This window comes from Mustela lutreola, chromosome 6 (genome assembly GCF_030435805.1).
Source record: "Mustela lutreola isolate mMusLut2 chromosome 6, mMusLut2.pri, whole genome shotgun sequence".
NCBI classification, from domain to species: domain Eukaryota; kingdom Metazoa; phylum Chordata; class Mammalia; order Carnivora; family Mustelidae; genus Mustela; species Mustela lutreola.
The window spans coordinates 115774618-115793721 of NC_081295.1; the positions used below are offsets into that span (position 1 = coordinate 115774618).

The following is a 19104-nucleotide window of genomic DNA, read 5'->3' on the forward strand; positions in this document are numbered from 1 at the left end:
CCTGAGACCATTACCTGAACCTAAGGCAAATGTTTAACTGGCTGAGCCACACAGGCACCCTGATAGAGAAACCTTTTCAGTGTGAGTTTAAGTAAGGGTACTTTTTAAATTAATGAAATAGAAAATGTCCAACTTTTACAAAATGGAAATGAAATCAGGACTGACTGCAATTGGAATAAATATTTCATTTTATTTGACTTTGTAAAAGCAATACAGTCTTAAATTGTGTCCAAGTTCTATTTTTTTTTAAGATTTTTTTTTAAAATTACACTTATTTGTCAGAGAAAGATAGAACTCACAAGCAGGGGAGCAGCAGGCAGAGGGAGAGGCAGGCTCCCTGCTCAGCAGGGAGTCCAGTGGGGGACTCAGTCCCAGGAACCTGGAATCATGATCTGAGCCAAAAGCAGAAGCCACCCAGGCTTCCCTGTGTAGAAGTTCTTATTTGTTAGTTTTAGCCATTGGTTTTCAAAAGCCCACCCAAAAATGGCACTTACGATTTAAATAATTCATGCTGTTTTGGTCCTTGCGATCCAGAGTTCTCCACATAGGCTTTCAAATATCTATTTCTAAACCAATCCCTTTATAGAAACACCTATTAGAAAACCCCTGGCTTTAGAAGAGTTTGATTACTTTTTTTAAAAAATCATCCTAACCATTTTTATGTATACAATTCAGTGACATCAAATACATTAATATTGTGATGCAACCATCGCTACCATCCATCTCCCCAACTCTTCACTTTGTAAAACTGAAACCCTACCCATTAAACAATAACTCTCCATTCCTGCCCTCTCCCTTGGCAACAACCTGCTACTTTCTGTCTCTATGAATCTGACTCCTCTAGGTACCTCATGTAAGTGGAATCATACAGTATTTGTCCTTATTTCTCTTAACATAATGTCCTCAAGGTTTATCCATATTGTAGCATATGTCAGCCTTCCTTTTTTTTTTTTTTAAGATTTATTTATTTGTTTGAGAGAGAGAGAGACCATAGGGATGGAGTTGGGCAGGGGATGGGAGAGAGAGAGAGAGAGAGCATCCTGAAGCCAACTCCTCCGCAAGTGCTGAGCCCATCTTAGGGATTAATCCCAAGATCCTGAGATCATGATTTGAGCTAGATCAAGAGTCAGCTGTCCAAATGACTGAGCCACCCAAAGGAAGGGGTCATCAGCCTTCCTTTTTAAGACTAGATATTTCTACTGAAATTATATAGGACATTTTGATAACCATTTCTCTATCAATGGACAACATGCCTTGATTACTCTTTTAAAAAGGTTTTCTTAAAACCAATATTTTGATATATCCTCTTTGATACAAAGGTGTTTTTTGTTTGTTTGGTTGGTTGGTTGGTTTTGTTTTTAGTGTTTTTTGTTTGTTTGTTTTGTTTTAAACACCCCAGGACAATGAGCCCTAGTTCAAAATGTGATGTGAGAAATCTGTATTTTTCTTTTGTAAAATGGAATGACTATTGTGTAGTGAGGCTTGTTCTCAAGCAAACCAATCTAAGGGGAAAGCAGATACAAGGGAAAAGGGTAGGACCCAAGGGTAGACTGTGCCTAGTTGTTCAAACAACAGCACATGTGGCTAGAGCTTGTGAAGTTTGAAATATATCTGTTATCAACTTACTGCTTCTCGGACAAGGACTTAGTACACCCCTTGGTAAATGCTGTCTGATAAAAAACAGAATTCCTTTAAGCAGTTCTCTTTTGAAGTGCCCACTATGTTAACCTTTCTCAGTAGAGGTTATAGGAGGACACTGTATGAAGAAGAGGTTTCCTGCCAATTTCCAACATACTGGAGAGAGTGGAAGGGAACTGCAGGGTGAAGGTCAGAGAATATCTGGTAGGGCCTACCCCAGCTATAGGCCCGGAAAGTGTTCCCTCTGAGACCTCGCCACCTTGGCCCAGCCATAACCCATCCACAACTTACTAGACAGGGAAACCAAGATTCCTGTCTGGCCTGTGGTCCAGAAGTTCACACACCAAGAAGCTGATCCTTCTACAAGCCTTGCATGCAGCCTGCCTATGGCCAAGGAGGTCCACAGAGAGCAGCTGCTCTCTCTGCAAGCCCCCTATGTTATGTAGCCCATACCCTCTGAAGGCCTTCTGCACTTGAGATCTGAACCCCTTTTGAATTCATTCTTACATGGGTACTCTCAGTCCTAGCGTACCATATATAGTTTCTTTATATGTTATTTCTTTTATTATAGGTATTCTTTTTATTTTAGAGTGAAATATTTAGTTTTGTTTTGTTTTAAACACCCAGTGTGGGGCTTGACCTCACAACCCCAGATCAGGAGTTGCAGGCTCTACCAACTAAGCCAGCCAGATATCTCAATATGGTTAATTATTCTTACATTAACTACTATAATGTAATACTATTTTAAAAATATTTTATTTATTTATTTGGGAGAGAGAGAAAGCATGAGATGGGCAAAGGTCAGAGGGAGAAGCAGACTCCCTGCTGAGTGGGGAATCAAGTGGGACTTGATTCTGTGACTCTGAGATCATGACCTGAGGTTAACGCAGACCCTTAACTGACTGAGCCACCCAGGTGCCCTACTATGTGATTCCAACTTCTGACTGGACCCAGACTGCTACAGAGTTAGTATTGGGGGTGGTCCCAGGAGATAGAGACCAAAGGATGGGATTTGGGAATTGGTTTTGTTATGCCCTTGGGCTTGAGCTCAGTGCTTAAGGAGGAGGCACCAGAAAAATGACTGAGAAGGAATAGCCAGAAAAAATAGGAGGAAAACCAATTCTGGTTTTCCAGAATCCATTAGCTTGATGTCTTGGAAGACAGGTAAAGAAAGAGCATCAAGAAATGGCTGTGAGGGGTGCCTGGGTGGCTCAGTGGGTTAAGCCTCTGCCTTCAGCTCAGGTCATGATCTCAGGGTCCTGGGATCAAGCCCTCTATTGGGCTCTCTGCTCAACGGGGAGCCTGCTTCCCCATCTCTCTCTCTGCCTGTCCCTCTGCCTCCTTGTGATCTCTCTCTCTCTGTCAGATAAATAAATAGAATCTTTATTTTTTTAAAGAGTTTATTTATTTGATAGACAGAGATCACAAATAGAGAGGCAAGCAGAGCGAGAGGGAAGCAGGCTCCCTGCTGAGCAGACAGCCTGATGCAGGGGTTTGATCCCAGGACCCTGGGATCATGACCTGAGCGGAAGGCAGAGGCTTTAACCCACTGAGCCACCCAGGTGCCCCCAATGAATAGAATCTTAAAAAAAAAAAAAAAAGGAGAAGAAGAAGAAGAAGAAGAAGAAATGGCTGTGAAATGAAAAAAAAAAAAAAAAAGCATTCACATATAAAATGTCCATCTTCTTCACATTTAAACTTCACAATTAAAACTCCGGTCCTGGCTACAGTATAATGAAATAGCCTTACACTGTTAACGCAATCTGACATGAAGCTTTCATAAAGCTAATTTAGCCATTACCAAAAGTATAAATATTGAGGAATCCTTTTGCCTAGTATCTTCATTTATAGAAAGAGTCCCATCGGCCGCCTGGGTGGCTCAGTGGGTTAAAGCCTCCGCCTTCGGCTCAGGTCATGATCCCAGGGTCCTGGGATCGAGCCCCACATCGGGCTCTCTGCTCAGCGGAGAGCCTGCTTCCCTCTCTCTCTCTCTGCCTGCCTCTCCATCTACTTGTGATTTCTCTCTGTCAAATAAATAAATAAAATCTTAAAAAAAAAAAAAAAAGAGTCCCATCAATTTAGAAAGAGATATATGTACAAGGATGATGACAATATCAAAAAATTAAAAACAATCCAGATGTCCAGTAATTGGGATTTGATTAAATAAATTATGATTAAAATGTGACAGGTTGATATATGTGTAAGGGCCTATTTAGCCAGAGGGATTCCATCTTGGGTTAAACAGAGATTTTGTTGTTTATGCAGTAAAACTTAAACTGACCCTGCCCCGCTTCAGGGACTTACTTAAAAGCAAGCCCAGGAAACCAGTCCCAGGTAACAAAGCCCAAATACAAGGGTGGGTCAGGCCAGGTGGAGGTATCCAATCAGTGGGGGTACATACTGTCTCCCTAGCTACCAAGGAGGATGGACCCTGCCCTTTGGGAGCCCTTTGGGCACCAATTCTGACCAAGGTGATAGGCCAGTTCAAATATCTACTAGGGCAAATTGTAATTCAATTGGCCACCCATGTGTGACCTAGCATGACTATGCAGCTTTCTCCGTGTGTTACAATCTCATTGGCCACCTGTGTGTGGCCAGGCCCAACCACATGGCCTTTGCCCTTAAAAGGTAGTCTGTTAAGGCAGAGAGAGGTCGTCCTCTCTGTAAGAGGCATGGTCCTGAACAGTCGGTTTGATTCTCCATGCTTGGCGCAAAATAAAGCTTTGCTTGACCTTCGCATTGTATCAGTCTCACTCCTTTAATCACAGACCCATTATTGGGGGACCTTTCAATATACATGGCATAGAGTCAAAAATACACTGTTTAAAAAAAATAAGCAAAGTGGGGGTCCTGAGTGGCTCAGTTGGTTGCACATGGAACTTGGTTTCGCTCAGGTCATGATCTCAGAGTTGTGAGATCCATCTCCTAGGTCCAACTCCATACTCAGCAGGAAGTCTGCCTGAGAATTTTCTCCCTCTTCCCCCAGCCCCTCCCCCCATTGCATACACATTCTCTTTCTCTATCTCAAATATAAGTAAATCTTAAAAAAAAAAAAAAAAGCAAACTGAAAAATAACATAATCACAGTGTTATAATTGCAAAATAATAGCAGCATGAGTATTTCTATAAAAACAAAATTAGGAGGTAGGATCCCTGGGTGGCTCGGTAGATTAAGCATCTGCCTTCAACTCAAGTCATAATTCCAAGGTCCCAGGGTTAAGTCCCTCATTGGGCTCCTTACTCAACAGGGAGCCTGCTTTTCCCTCTGTCACTCTCCCTCTGCCTGCTGCTCCCCTGCTTGTGTTCTCCCTCTCTCTGACAAATAAATAAAAATCCTTAAAAAGAAAAACAAAAATTAGGAAGCATTAGCAACAAAATGCTGACAAGGATTACAGAGGTGGGGATGAGAACGGCTGAGGAAGTTATAGCTTCTTTAAGTCTCACAGTTTTCTATTTCTATTTGATATATTTTAATAATCAGAAAAATAAAACTGTCACGTGGGTTGTTTCATTAACCCATTAAAGGTCTCCTAAGAAAGGCTTTAAGAATGTCAATTTCCGGGGCGCCTGGGTAGCTCAGATCATGATCCCAGGGTCCTGGGATCCAGCTCCGTATGGGGCTCTCTGCTCAGCAGGGAGCCTGCCTCTCTTCCTACTTGTAATCTCTGTCAAATAAATAAATAAAATCATTAAAAAATAAATATAAATAAAAATGTCAATTTCCAAAGGCTGGATATTTAATCTTCAACCATTCCATTCCCCTAATTAGCCATCATCAATCTTTCATTTTAACAATTTATTTGCTTTAACTGCTTTCCAAATTTATTTTAACTGCTTTCCAATCTCCTCCTATTCATAGGCTAGTCTTTATAAACAAACAGTAATCCCCGTGATAGGTTACCAGAAAATTCAAAGAACCTTTTAAGGCAAAGTGATCAAAATCATTGTCTGTAGGTGACCAACTGGCGAATAGGGATGCCAATCGCCGAAAAGGACAGAAAATGACCAAGTAGGAGCCACCAATACACAGCCATATGTAATCAAAAGCCTCCACCAACCGCGAAACGAGGTTTACACCAGCGGTGCCACCTGCACAGTTACCGGGTCACACTTCTCCAGCAAAATCGCTCCAAAGCCCCAATCAGCGATGACGCTGGACGTAGACTGCTACGCTGTGACATCAGCGCCAAGATGGCTGCGCCCTGAAGCTTTTCCCTCCTACCCTGAATTTCTGCGGCTAGCCTGCGTCAGATTCAGGGTCAGACTCTAACTTTCTCCAGCTATGTTTTCTCTGCGCGGTTGTGGTCCCTGTGTCGCGGCTTCTTTCACCAAAAAGCACCTTCCGTTGCTCCGTTTCATCGGTGACAGCGCGGCGCCTCTGAGTACGAACTTTGACGTGGTAGTCATTGGCGGAGGACATGCCGGGACCGAGGCAGCCGCGGCTGCTGCTCGGTGCGGCTCCCGAACTCTGCTACTCACCCATCGCGTGGACACGATCGGTAAGGAGCTCGGGTAGCGTGGAGCTTGGCGTAGGTCGCAAGCTGCCAGTAAGCCGCTTCACCGCTTCCTCGGTTGCTGATGCGGGAGCCTCTCCTCTTCCCCAAGGCTAGTGAGAATCCTAATGTCTGTGGTTTTATCCTTTTGAGTTTCACAGATCAGGTAGGCCTGACCCAGAATCCTGGATTAGGCTGTTCCGTGGACCATGTATTGTGCTGCTGCTGACAGAAGTAGTTTGGGAAAGAGGGAAACTAAGAATACGAGCTGATAGTTTCTTACTTCATTTTTGTCGTTTACCCTTTACTAGCTTGTTGCTTTGGAAATAGAGTGAATTAACATTTATTAGGAATGATTTGATAAACGATTGTTGTGGGTTCTGTGGTTGGTGTTGTTTAGATTTTATTTTTATTTATTTATTTGACAGAGAGAGACACAGCGAGAGAGGGAACACAGCAGGGGGAGTGGAAAGCAGGCTTTCCGCCGAGCAGGGAGCCCAATGCAGGGCTTCATCCCAGGATCCTGGGATCATGACCCCAGACAAGGCAGATGCCCAAGGACTGAGTCACCCAGGCGCCCACAGTTGTTGTGTTTTTATCGAGATTTTATGAAGCCCCTTTGAAGAACGATGCTATCTTTTATTGTATTCTATATCTCTACTTGGTGTTTGTTTCCTAATTTTGTGATCAGGAACTGGCAGTGCTTTTTTCACACTTAATAGGCAGTGGGTGGACGGCTATAATTTAAAGCAACACCTCCTTCTAGCACCATAATAGGTGTTAGCTAAAACTTCATCTTACAATGTTGTGCCCGAGTTTTCGCGTCTGAGAGACCACCCAGGAGCCAACACCGATGTAATCACACGAAGGTTTATTTGACAAGCTTAAGCTTGGGCCCAAGTATACCTGACACAGCGGAGTAGGGACTTGGACACTGAGGTGACATGCTTAAACTTGGGCCCAAGTATACCCAACGCAGCAGAGTAGGGACTTGGACCCCGAACCAGATTACAGTCAGTGTTTTTAAAGGCAGAGTAGAGGTGGGCTTGGCGGTGGGTGAGAACAAAGGGGATATTCAGAAGGACTATCAGGGTAAAGAAGACTGTCAGGATATTGAAGGCCTGGTTACTATCAAGCTAAGGCTGTTTTTCCCTCTAATGAGGCACTAACATGAAGGGAGTTGGGAGTTTCCTGGTGGAATGTCACATTCCTCCTATCAAGCATCCTTGTTAGTGAGACTTAGCACTGGGACATTTGTAAACCGAGGGAGACTCCTGTCTTGCAGGATTGTGATTTTTACAAGTTAACTATTTGTTCACATCTACTACTGAGGGGAAGGGAGCAGGTGGAGAGAGGGTGCGAGGTGCCAGCTTTTGCTTTGTCAAGATGGCTGTACTTCTGTCAGGGCTAGACTAGAGGTGGGTACAGCCATGTTTTTCTTGGCCTCCACAGTAAATCGTGCAAGCCTATGTTTTTTTCCCCTCCTGCATTTTGCTTAAGAGTGAATAGTAGAGGGCGCCTGAGTGGCTCAGTGGGTTAAGCCCCTGCCTTCGGCTCAGGTCATGATCTCAGGGTCCTGGGATCGAGTCCCGCATCGGGCTCTCTGCTCAGCAGGGAGCCTGCTTCCTCCTCTCTCTCTCTCTCTCTGCCTGCCTCTCCGACTACTTGTGATTTCTCTGTCAAATAAATAAATAAAATCTTTAAAAAAAAAAAAAAAAAAGAGTGAATAGTGGAAATATTAACTGTTTTTTCAAAAATTGTGAATAAAATGGGGTGCCTGGGTGGCTCAGTGGATTAGGCCTCTGCCTTCAGCTCAGGTCATGATCTTAGGCTCCTGGAACCCAGTCCCCACCCCCATCCCGATGGGGCTCTCTGCTCAGCGAGGAGCCTGCTTCCCCCTCTCTCTGCCTGCCTCTGCCTACTTGTGATCTCTCTCTGTTAAATAAAGTCTTTAAAAAATTGTGAATAAATCACATATTTGATACTGAAGTACTTTTAAAAAATTCCCATTCAGCTCATAACTGGAGAAATAAACACTGTTAACAGTGATTCTTTTGGGGGGGGGGTGATGTGATTACCCAAAAGATTACAATTTGCTTATTAGACATTTCAGGGTTTATATTTTAAGAAATAAAGACTGGATACTACCTTTCAATAATAATTTAAAATTTTAATGAAAAAAGTATTGTATTATTGAACTAAGATGGTCATTAAATATAAGTAATGTAGTTCTGTGAGGGATAAAGGGATTCTTACCAAAATCCATATTCATATAATTCAGTCAATAAAATGCAATCTGTTTTCTTTTTAAATAAATGCATTTCAGAAATAATAACTCTTATAGATGAGCTTAGTGGATGACAGTTTTGTTCTAGAATCAAAATCTGTTTTGTAAGATAATTCAATATATTGGAGAATCTTAAATATTTTTACATGGCCTCAGAAAGATAGCTTTCTCTTAGAACTGACCTAAGAGTGCAAAAGGCAGAATTGTCCTGTTGTGATTTTGTCATTATCGTGTGCTAATAATAAAGTTAGAGACAGAAAGTCTTTTATTTTCTACTAACCTGGAAAATAATGGTTTTTTTTTTTTTTTTGCCAACTATTTTTACATTTCACAATGAAAAAGAAAAGTCTTGTGCACCTGTTTATTCTGTGTCATATTACCTACGCGTTTCATGGAAAATGTTGACCATTAAAGAGATTGTTAGACATTCTGTATTTTAATCCAGGCTTCACAGAGTTCTAGCTGTGTGACCTTGGACGAGGGACAATTTATTTAACCCTCAGTTTCTTTATGAAAAAGAAACGGTAAAAAATGGTACCAACTTCAGTTTGCTATAAAATTTAAATCAGAAAATACAAGCAAATCATCTGCAACAGTGCCTGACCCATTAAGTGGTTCAGAAATTAAACTATTTTATAAGCTTTTCTACATAGCCAACTTAAATTCTTTAGCTTAGTGAAAAATGGACTGATTTATACTTTTGTGGGGGCAGGGAAGCAGGCTCCCCACTGAGCAGGGAGCCCAATGTGGGGCTCTATCCCAGGACGCTGAGATCATGAGCTGAGCTGAAGGCAGAGGCTTTAACCCACTGAGCCACCCAGGCACCCCAATTTATACATTTTTATTACCAAGTACTGGTACCACACTTGGGATGTTAGTAGTCTTTACCTAAGGATACAGATAGACTTTCTTACAAATAGTCTTTCTTTCTTTCCTTTTTTCTTTTTTTTTTTTTAAAGATTTTATTTATTTAATTTTTGACGGACACAGATCACAAGTAGTCAAGGAGGCAGGCAGAGAGAGAGGAGGAAGCAGACTCCCTGCTGAGCAGAGAGCCCCACATGGGGCTTGATCCCAGGATCCTGGAATCATGACCCGAGCTGAAGGCAGAGGCTTTAACCCACTGAGCCACCCAGGCACCCCGACAAATAGACCTTCTTATCCCAACTTCAAATGATTGGGAATGAAGGCTAGTTTCCTGGAGTTCTATGTGGAGAAAAATCAATCTTGAGGCTAAGCAAAAGAAAAGTGGCATGTTCAACTTTTATGCCCGTAAGGAGAGGGGCTCAACATTGATAAATGTATTTGAGAAAAAGTTTTCAGCAATTTAAAAAGACAAGGATTTCTTTTTTTTTTTTTTTTTTAAAGATTTTATTTATTTACTTGAGAGAGAGACAGTGAGAGAGAGCATGGACGAGGAGAAGGTCAGAGAAAGAAGCAGACTCCCCATGGAGCTGGGAGCCCAATGCGGGACTCGATCCCGGGACTCCAGGATCATGACCTGAGCCGAAGGCAGTCGTCCAACCAACTGAGCCACCCAGGCATCCCCAAGGATTTCTTTGAATGTGACTTTTACAACTATAAGTTTTATAAATAGGTATATAATGTATGGTAATTCAGCAAAGGACCTAGAAGTTGTCTAGTTTAGAGATACAGGAAGTGGTAGAATTTCAGAAATTTGTCCCCCCCAACCCCCGCCTATGTGAAGGAGACTCATCTCTAGGGATGAAAGTTTGAGATAAATGTTGGTTATTAGAGGGATTAGAGATTTTTAGAAATTAACTGATTTATAATGAGAATTTAAAACCAAGTCATTTTGGGGTACCTGGGTGGCTCAGTCGGTTGGGCTTCTGACTTTTGGTTTTGGCTCAGGTCATGGTCTTCTGGTTGTGCGACTGAGGCCCCCCCCATACTTGGACTCCAAGATCAGTGTGGTGTCTGCGTGTCCCTCTCCCTCCCCATCTGCCTCCTCCTCCTCTCTCTCTCTCTCTCAAATAAACTAATAAATAAAATCTTTAAAAAAAAAACAACTAAAGTCATTTTGATGAGTAGCAATATCTAAGACAAAGGATCACAGCTTTAGATGCTCTAGGAGCTAGATACATAATTTAAATGAGTAAAGCTGGAGCACCTGGGTGGCTCAGTGGGCTAAGCATCTGCCTTTGGCTCAGGTAGGGTCTTGGGATCCAGTCCCTCATCAGGCTCACTGCTTGGCAGGAACCTGCTTCTTTCTCTCTCTGCCTGCTGCTCCCCTGCTTGTGCTTGCTTGCATGCACACATTTCTCTCTCTCTCTCTCTGGCAAATAAATAAATAAAATCTTAAATAAATGTGTAAAACAACATGGAATAATGGGAACAGTGGTGAGCTAGAAAGTATATCCTCATTCATTGTTTTATTTGTTTTTAACAAAAGCTTCATATGGGGCACCTGTGTGGCTCAGACTATGAAGTGTCTGCCTTTGGATCACATCATGATCTCCAGGTCCTGGGATCGAGCCCCATGTTGGGTTCCCAACTCAGCAGGGAGTTTGCTTCTCCCTCTTCCTCTGCCTCTCCCTGTGCTATCTCTGTTTCTATGTATCTCTTTCAAATAAATAAATAAAAGTATTTAAAAAACAAACAAACAAACAAAAGCTTTGTGTTTACCAAGCAGAACATCACCAGCAAATGACTGAGTTATGAGCTCTGATCTAAAATGTATCCTCTCGGGGTGCCTGGGTGGCTCAGTGGGTTAATCCTCTGCCTTCGGCTCAGGTCATGATCTCAGGGTCCTGGGATCAAGCCCCGCATCGGGCTCTCTGCTCAGCAAGGAGCCTGCTTTCCTTCCTCTCTCTCTGCCTGCTTGTGATCTCTGTCAAATAAATTTAAAAAAAAAAGAAAGAAACTCAGGAATGTAAATTGGTTGCTTTCATATAAACTCAATGATAGGATAAATATTCACTGTGTTTATTGATTTTATGTGTGTATGGAGCACTTTTCTAAGGTACTCGTAGGACTACTTATGTCAATAATAATATTTTATATGTTTGAGAAAGTCATAAAATTTTTAAACATTGCCGATGGAAAATTATTTATGATTAAAAAATTTTTAAGCCAATTCAAAGAAATTATGTGATTTTTGAAAAAGTGAAAATCAGAAGCAGAGAGTATTATACACTGAGAAATAGTTTACACTGGGAAATAAAACAATTATTAGTAAATGTTACTCATTGCTTATTCTGTGCCAGATACTGTGCCACTTGCTTTGTGTACACTCTCATTTGCAAGTAACAAATCCTTATTATTTAATTAATTTAAACAAAAAGGAGAATTTATTTTTTATAAATTTATTTACTTATTTGAGAGAGAAAGTGAATGGGAGGAGGGACAGAGGGAGAGAGAGAGAATCTCAAGCAGACTCCCTACTGAGCACAGAGCCTGATAGTGAGGTTTAGTCTCACGACCCTGAAATCATGACCTGAGCTGAAATCAAGCTTAACCAGCTGAGCCACCCAGGTACCCCCAGAATTTATTTATTTATTTACTTTTTAAAGGAATTTATTTATTTATTTGACAGACAGAGATCACAAGTAGGCAGAGAGGCAGGCAGAGGCGGGGGGGGGGGTGGAATGCAGGCTCCCCGCTGAGCAGAGAGCCTGATGTGGGGCTCGATCCCAGGACCCTGGGATCATGACCTGAGCTGAAGGCAGAGGCTTTAACCCACTGAGTCACCCAGGCACCCCAAGAATTTATTTTTTTAATATGAAACTTGCAAGTAGGGGCACCTGGGTGGCTGAGTGGGTTAAAGCCTCTGCCTTCGGCTCAGGTCATGATCCCAGGGTCCTGGGATCGAGCCCCACATCGGGCTCTCTGCTCAGCAGGGAGCCTGCTTCCTCCTCTCTCTGTCTGCCTGCCTCTCTGCCTACTTGTGAGCTCTGTCATATAAATAAATAAAATATTAAAAAAAAAAAAAAAGAAACTTGGAAGTAGATTACTTTTAAGGTTGGTTAATTCAGCAATTCACAATGTCCAAGAATTCATTCCTTCCATATCTCCATTGTGCCATTTAGGCTAGCTATCCTCGTGATTAGAAAATGGCTATAATAGTTCCAGGTGTCACATCCAGACATGACAACTTTCAGCCTAAGAAGGGTGTTTTTTTTTTTCTTCCTTGTATCTCTTTAAAGAGGAAAAACAATTCATTACTACAGACCCTCTCCCCTAAAGGTCACCCCTCATGACTCATTTCCCATCCCTCATCCAGAGAGTAGCAAGTGGAAACAGGATTATCATGATTACTTAGATCAATGAAGATTTATTCCTACTGAGTTTAGATAACACTCCCTGAACATAAACCTTACTGGGGAGTTTTTACCTAAATAAAATTGTCATTCTGTATCAAAGGAAGAGGGGAAATAAGCTGCTGCAGTTATCATTCCTGTTTTTATAGTAGGGGAAGTGAGGTAGAGAAAATTAAATAACTTGCCAAAATGACAGACCTTGTAAGTGGTAGATCTAAGAACTGAGCCAGATCCCTTTCACTTGCTCCTAATCACAGCATGATTCAGCCTCCTTATGGAGACTGTAAAAACTTGCAGAGGGTTTGATGATGACTATAGTGGACATATCCCTTTCCTATCCTTCCACCGCCCATAAAAACCTTTGAGGTAACCATATGAGTTAGACCTTCAAATAAGACTAGGGGAATTTGGGGCGCCTGGGTGGCTCAGTGGGTTAAGCCTCTGCCTTGGGCTCAGGTCATGATCCCAGGGTCCTGGGATCGAGCCCCGCATTGGGCTCTCTGCTCAGCAGGGAGCCTGCTTCCTCCTCTCTCTCCGCCTTCCTCTCTGCCTCCTTGTGATCTCTCTCTTTCAAATAAATAAATAAATAAAACCTTCAAGAAAAAAAAAAAAAAAGACTAGGGGAATTTAAGAAGAAGGTACAGGGCGCCTGGGTGGCTCAGTGGGTTAAGCCACTGCCTTTGGCTCAGGTCATGATCTCAGGGTTCTGGGATCGAGTCCCGCATGGGGCTCTCTGCTCAGCAGGGAGCCTGCTTCCTCCTCTCTCTCTCTGCCTGCCTCTCTGCCTACTTGTGATCTCTCTCTGTCAAATAAATAAATAAAATCTTTAAAAAAAAAAAAAAAAAAGAAGAAGAAGAAGGTACAAAATATGGTTTTTACTTTCAGGAAGCTTATAATTTAATTGTTTTTACAAAATAAGCAGAAAGAAAACAGCAGATGGCATTTATGGAAGACATAATTGATTGTAACAGTGAATCAGTGCCAGGGAACTTATGCTTGATTTGGGGAAGGTTTCATGAAGTAAAGATTTCAAAGCCACATTTTAAAGGAAAAGGCAACCTAATAAACCAGTGAAAATGTGTGTCAAGGAAAAGATTTAAAAGAAACTACAGTCAGTGGTTTATCTTCCAAGATGCCCTGAATGACTCTTGCATCCCATTGGGATTTTCTAATTTTGTATTGTATGAGATGATTCTGATCACTTGTACAGACATTTCCCTTTTAAACACTCACTACGGGGATCCCTGGGTGGCTCAGTCAGACCCACCTTCAGTTCGGGTCGTGATCCAGGGTCCTGGGATCAAGTTCCGCATCAGGGCCTGGGGCGGGGGGGGGGGGGGGCAGGGGCTGCTCAGCGGGGAGTCTGTTTCTCCCTCTGCCTGAAGCTCCCCCTGCTTGTGCTCTCTCTCTGACAAATAAATTTTTTTAAGTCTTTTTTAAGGGGCACCTGGGTGGCTCAGTGGGTTAAAGCCTCTGCCTTCAGCTCAGGTCATGATCCCAGGGTCCTGGGATCAAGCCCAGCATCAGGATCTCTGCTCAGCGGGGAGCCTGCTTCCTCCTCTCTCTCTCTGCCTGTCAAATTTTTTTAAAAAAATCTTTTTAAAAAAATAAAATATAGGGCGCCTGGGTGGCTCAGTGGGTTAAGCCGCTGCCTTCAGCTCAGGTCATGATCCCAGGGTCCTGGGATCGAGTCCCACATCGGGCTCTCTGCTCAGCAGGGAGCCTGCTTCCTCCTCTCTCTCTCTGCCTGCCTCTCTGCCTACTTGTTATCTCTCTCTGTCAAATAAATAAATAAAATCTTTTAAAAATAAATAAATAAATAAATAAATAAAATAAAATATAAATACTCACTACGTGCAGGATGCTCATATATTTATTTTATGTCTGTTCTCTTTTATGTCTGGTCTCTTTAGGTCAGATGTCCTGTAATCCTTCCTTTGGTGGCATTGGCAAGGGGCATTTAATGAGGGAAGTTGATGCCTTGGATGGCCTGTGTTCTCGAATCTGTGACCAATCTGGTGTACATTACAAAGTATTAAACCGGCGTAAGGGACCAGCTGTTTGGGGTCTGAGAGCTCAAATTGATAGGAAACTCTATAAGCAGAACATGCAGGTAAGGATGGGACAGGAAAGAAAAAAAGGAAGACTATAGTGATTATTTAACTGTTAGGTTTCAATCTGTGTTCTCTTTTGACAGAAAGAAATCCTAAATACACCACTGCTTACTGTTCAGGAGGGAGCTGTAGAAGACCTTATTCTTACAGAACCAGAGCCTGAGCACACTGGGAAATGCCGTGTCAGTGGTGTGGTTTTAGGTATGTGCGGGTTATAGATGATAATAACACTATCAGACTCTGTGTGAAAAATTAATTTGAGAGCAGAACGTGGAAATGTTTTGCTTATTCTAGGAAATTGTTGTGTTTTTCCGCATGGAAAAGGAAGACTGCATAAAAAATTATTTTCTTGTTTTTGTTAACATATAACGTATTATTTGTTTCAGGGGTACACGCCTGTGATGCATCAGTCTTACGCAATTCACAGCACTCACCATAGCACATACCCTCCCCAATGTCCATCACTCCACCACCCCGACCCTCCCACCCTCCTCTCCTCCAGCAACCCTCAGTTTGTTTCCTGAGATTGAGAGTCTCTTATGGTTTGTCTCCCTCTCTGGTTTCATCTTGTTTCATTTTTTTCTCTCTTCCCCCATGATCCTCTGTCTTATTTCTCAAATTCTACGTATCAGCGAGATCATATAATAATCATCTTTCTCTGATTGATTTATTTCACTTAGCATAATACCCCCTAATTCCATCCATGTTGTTGCAGATGGTAAGATTTCTTTTTTTTTTTGATGGCTGCCTAATATTCCATTGTGTATATATACATCACATCTTCTTTATCCATTTCTCTGATGGACATCTAAGCTCTTTCCAGGGTTAGGCTATTGTGGATATTGCTGCTATAAACACTGGGGTGCATGTGCCCCTTCGGAGCACTACATTTGTATCTTTAGGGTGAATACCCAGTAGTGCGATTATTGGGTCATAGGGTGGCTCTATTTTCAACTTTTTGAGGACCTTCCGTACTGTTTTCCGGAGTGGCTGCACCAGCTTGCATTCCCACCAACAGTGTAGGAGGGTTCCCCTTTCTCCGCATCCTTGCCAGCATTTGTCATTTCCTGACTTGTTAATTTTAGCCATTCTGACTGGTACAGTGTGGTAACTCACTGTGGTTTTGATTTGTATTTCCATGATGCTGAGTGATGTTGAACACTTTTTCGTGTGTCTGTTGGCCATTTGGATGTCTTCTTTGCAGAAATGTCTGTTCATGTCTAAAAATTATTATCCTCCTTTCATCTTGATATTCATGAAGCTCAGTCAAAATCGGGGCTCATTTATACCATCTTAGTGTAGTACTCTATAACCTGCTTTATAACCTACATCTTAGTATAGTACTAAGATGTGCATTTCCAGGGCGCCTGGGTGGCTCAGTCATTAAGTGTCTGCCTTCGGCTCAGGTCATGGTCCCAGGGTCCTGGGATCGAGCCCCACATCAGGCTCCCTGCTCATGGGGAGGCCTGCTTCTCCCTCTCCCACTACCCCTGCTTGTGTTCCCTCTCTCACTGTGTCTCTATCAAATAAATAAAATCTTTTTTTAAAAAAATGTGCTTTTCCTCCTGGTCCTTCTTTTGTAATTTTTACTTTTTCTGGTCCTGACTTTAAGTTTTTTAAATTTATATATATTATATTTTATTATGCAATATTTTATACAATGTTGTATATGTTTTTTTATTTAAAGGAGTTATGGATGAACTTTTTTATGGAGGGGGAGGGGGACAGAGAGATATAGAGAAAGAATCTTAAACTGGCTCCATGCCCAGTGCAGAGCCTGATGTGGGACTTGATCTCACAACCCTGGGATCATGACCTGAGCCAGAATCAAGATACAGACACTTAACCAATTGAGCCATCCAAGTGCCCCATGAATTAATGTTTTAATCAAAATAATACAAGCACATAATTTTTACAAAAGTCAAATAGAAGTTATTATGAAAAACAGTTATCTCTGTTATCTCACTTTACAGACTTAACCACTTCAGTTTCACTTCTGATATGTACTTACATACTTCTAAATAGTGTGCTTATACTTGTACTGCCTAAATTATCAGTATTAGACATTATCTATTAATTTTTTTTTTATTTATTCATTTGACAGACAGAGATCACAAGTAGGCAGAGAGGCAGGCAGAAAGAGGAGGAAGCAGGTTCCCTGCAGAGCAGAGAGCCTGATGTGGGGCTCGATCCCAGGACTCTGAGATCATGACCTGACCTGAAGGCAGAGGCTTTAACCTGAGCCACCCAGGCGCCCCAATCTATTAATTTTTTATAGTAGCTCTCTTTAATCCCTTACTTTCCTTCTCTCTTTTCTAATGTATTTATGCTATAAATTTTGACTGATAGTATTTATATTGTTATAATTATATTGTTATATATTGTGATTAAATATTGTTCACTGTATAGGGCACCCAGGTGACTCAGTCATTAAGCATTTGCCCTCAGCTCGGGTCACGATCCCAGGGTCCTGGGATGGAGCCCGGCTTCAGGCTCCCTGCTCGTTGGGGAGCTTGCTGCTTTCTCTCCCTCTGCCCCTGCTTGTGTTCCCTCTTTCGCTGTGTCTCTCTCTGTCAAATAAATAAATAAATAAATCTTTAAAAAAAATCTTGTTCGCTGCAGATCCACATAGTGTGCTATGTTTTTCCTTTCATATACTTCTTTGCTTTGCCTTGGGTTAATATTTGCCTTTTTTTTTTTTTAAAGATTATTTATTTATTTATTTATTTGACAGACAGAGATCACAAGTAGACAGAGAAGCTGGCAGAGGGAGAGAGAGAGAAGCAGGCTCCCTGCTGAGAAGAGAGCCTGATGCGGCGGGGCTTGATCCCAGGACCAGGGATCATGACCTGAGCTGAAGGCAGAGGCTTTAACCCACTAAGCCACCCAGGTGCCCCTGCTTTATTTTTTATTTGCTTATTTTACTTATGGACTTGTTCAGCTCTTTCATTAGGAAAAAAACCTGTCATTTTGTCAGTGGTCAAGTAATCTCCCAATTCTGTTTTTTTCTTTGACACTTCCCACGCAGAGACATCAACTTCCTCAGTTCCCCCACCCCATGCTATACTCAGGACAATTGCTCTCTAAACCTTCTGCACAGATGCTATTTTGAGCCTTCCTTTTACTACCTTGTGTTACATCATCCCATGTTTCTTGAGACTTCAGTCTGTTTCTTTCTTATTTCCTCCTTTTGCTGGAGCACATCTTCTAGTAGTTTCCTCAAAAAGGAGGCAAGGAAGGTAGGTTTTTTTGTGTTTAAGCATATCTGAAAATGTCTCCTTTTAGACTTGACTCTAAATTTGTCTGAAAATTTAACTAAAATTTTTTTTCTAAGAATTTTAACAGTCTTGTTCCATTATCTTTTAGCTTCCAGTTTTGCTATTAAAAAGCAGTGCATATTGGTGCACTTGGTTGGCTCAGTTGGAACATGCGGTTCTTGATCTTGGGGTTTTGAGTTTGAGCCCTATATTGGGTATAGAAATTGCTTAAAAATAAAATCTTTAGGGGGCGCCTGGGTGGCTCAGATGGTTAAGTTTAAGTCTGCCTTCATCTTGGGTCACCATTCTGGGGTCCTGGGATCGAGCCGTGCATCAGGTTCCCTGCTCAGTGGGAAGCCTGCTTCTCCCTCACCCTCTGCTGCTCTCTCTGCTTATGGTCTTTCACTCTCTCTGTCGAATAAATAAATAAAATAAATAAAATCGGGACGCCTGGGTGGCTCAGTTGGTTAAGCAGCTGCCTTCAGCTCAGGTCATGATCCCAGCGCCCTGGGATCCTTGCTCGGCAGGGAGCCTACTTCTCCCTCTGTCTCTGCCTGCCATTCTGTCTGCCTGTGCTCGCTCTCGCTCCCTCTCTCTTTCTGACAAATTAAAAAAAAAAAACAAAAAACCTTTTAAAAAATAAATAAATAAATAAAATCTATGAACAAAAAATTTTTTAAAATAAATAAGATAAAATAAAATCTTTTTTTTTTTAAAGATTTTATTTTATTTATTTGACAGAGAACACAAGTAGACAGAGAGGCAGGCAGAGAGAGAGAGAGAGAAGCAGGCTCTGCACTGAATAGAGAGCCCGATGCGGGGCTCGATCCCAAGGTCCTGGGATCATGACCTGGGCCGAAGGCAGAGGCTTTAACCCGCTGAGCCACCCAGGCACCCCTAAAATAAAATCTTTAAACAAAACATGAATGTATATGGTGGGGGGAAGGAGAGAAGGAAACAACCACAAAAGACTCTTAACCATAGAGTACAGACTGAGGGTTAGATAGAGGGAGGTGGGTGGGGGACGGGCTAGATG

At 42.0% G+C, this 19104-nt stretch overlaps 1 protein-coding gene across 1 annotated transcript in view; it reads left to right on the top strand.

Moving 5' to 3' along the window:
• The first annotated feature begins 5807 nt into the window (after positions 1–5807).
• Positions 5808–19104, top strand: part of MTO1 (mitochondrial tRNA translation optimization 1) — a 30016-nt gene continuing 16719 nt past the window's right edge. The window contains exons 1-3 of the mRNA XM_059178462.1: positions 5808–6136; positions 14611–14810; positions 14895–15012. Of these exons, the coding sequence (XP_059034445.1) occupies positions 5920–6136; positions 14611–14810; positions 14895–15012 (535 nt within the window). The 5' untranslated portion in view covers positions 5808–5919. The remainder of the gene's footprint in view (positions 6137–14610; positions 14811–14894; positions 15013–19104) is intronic.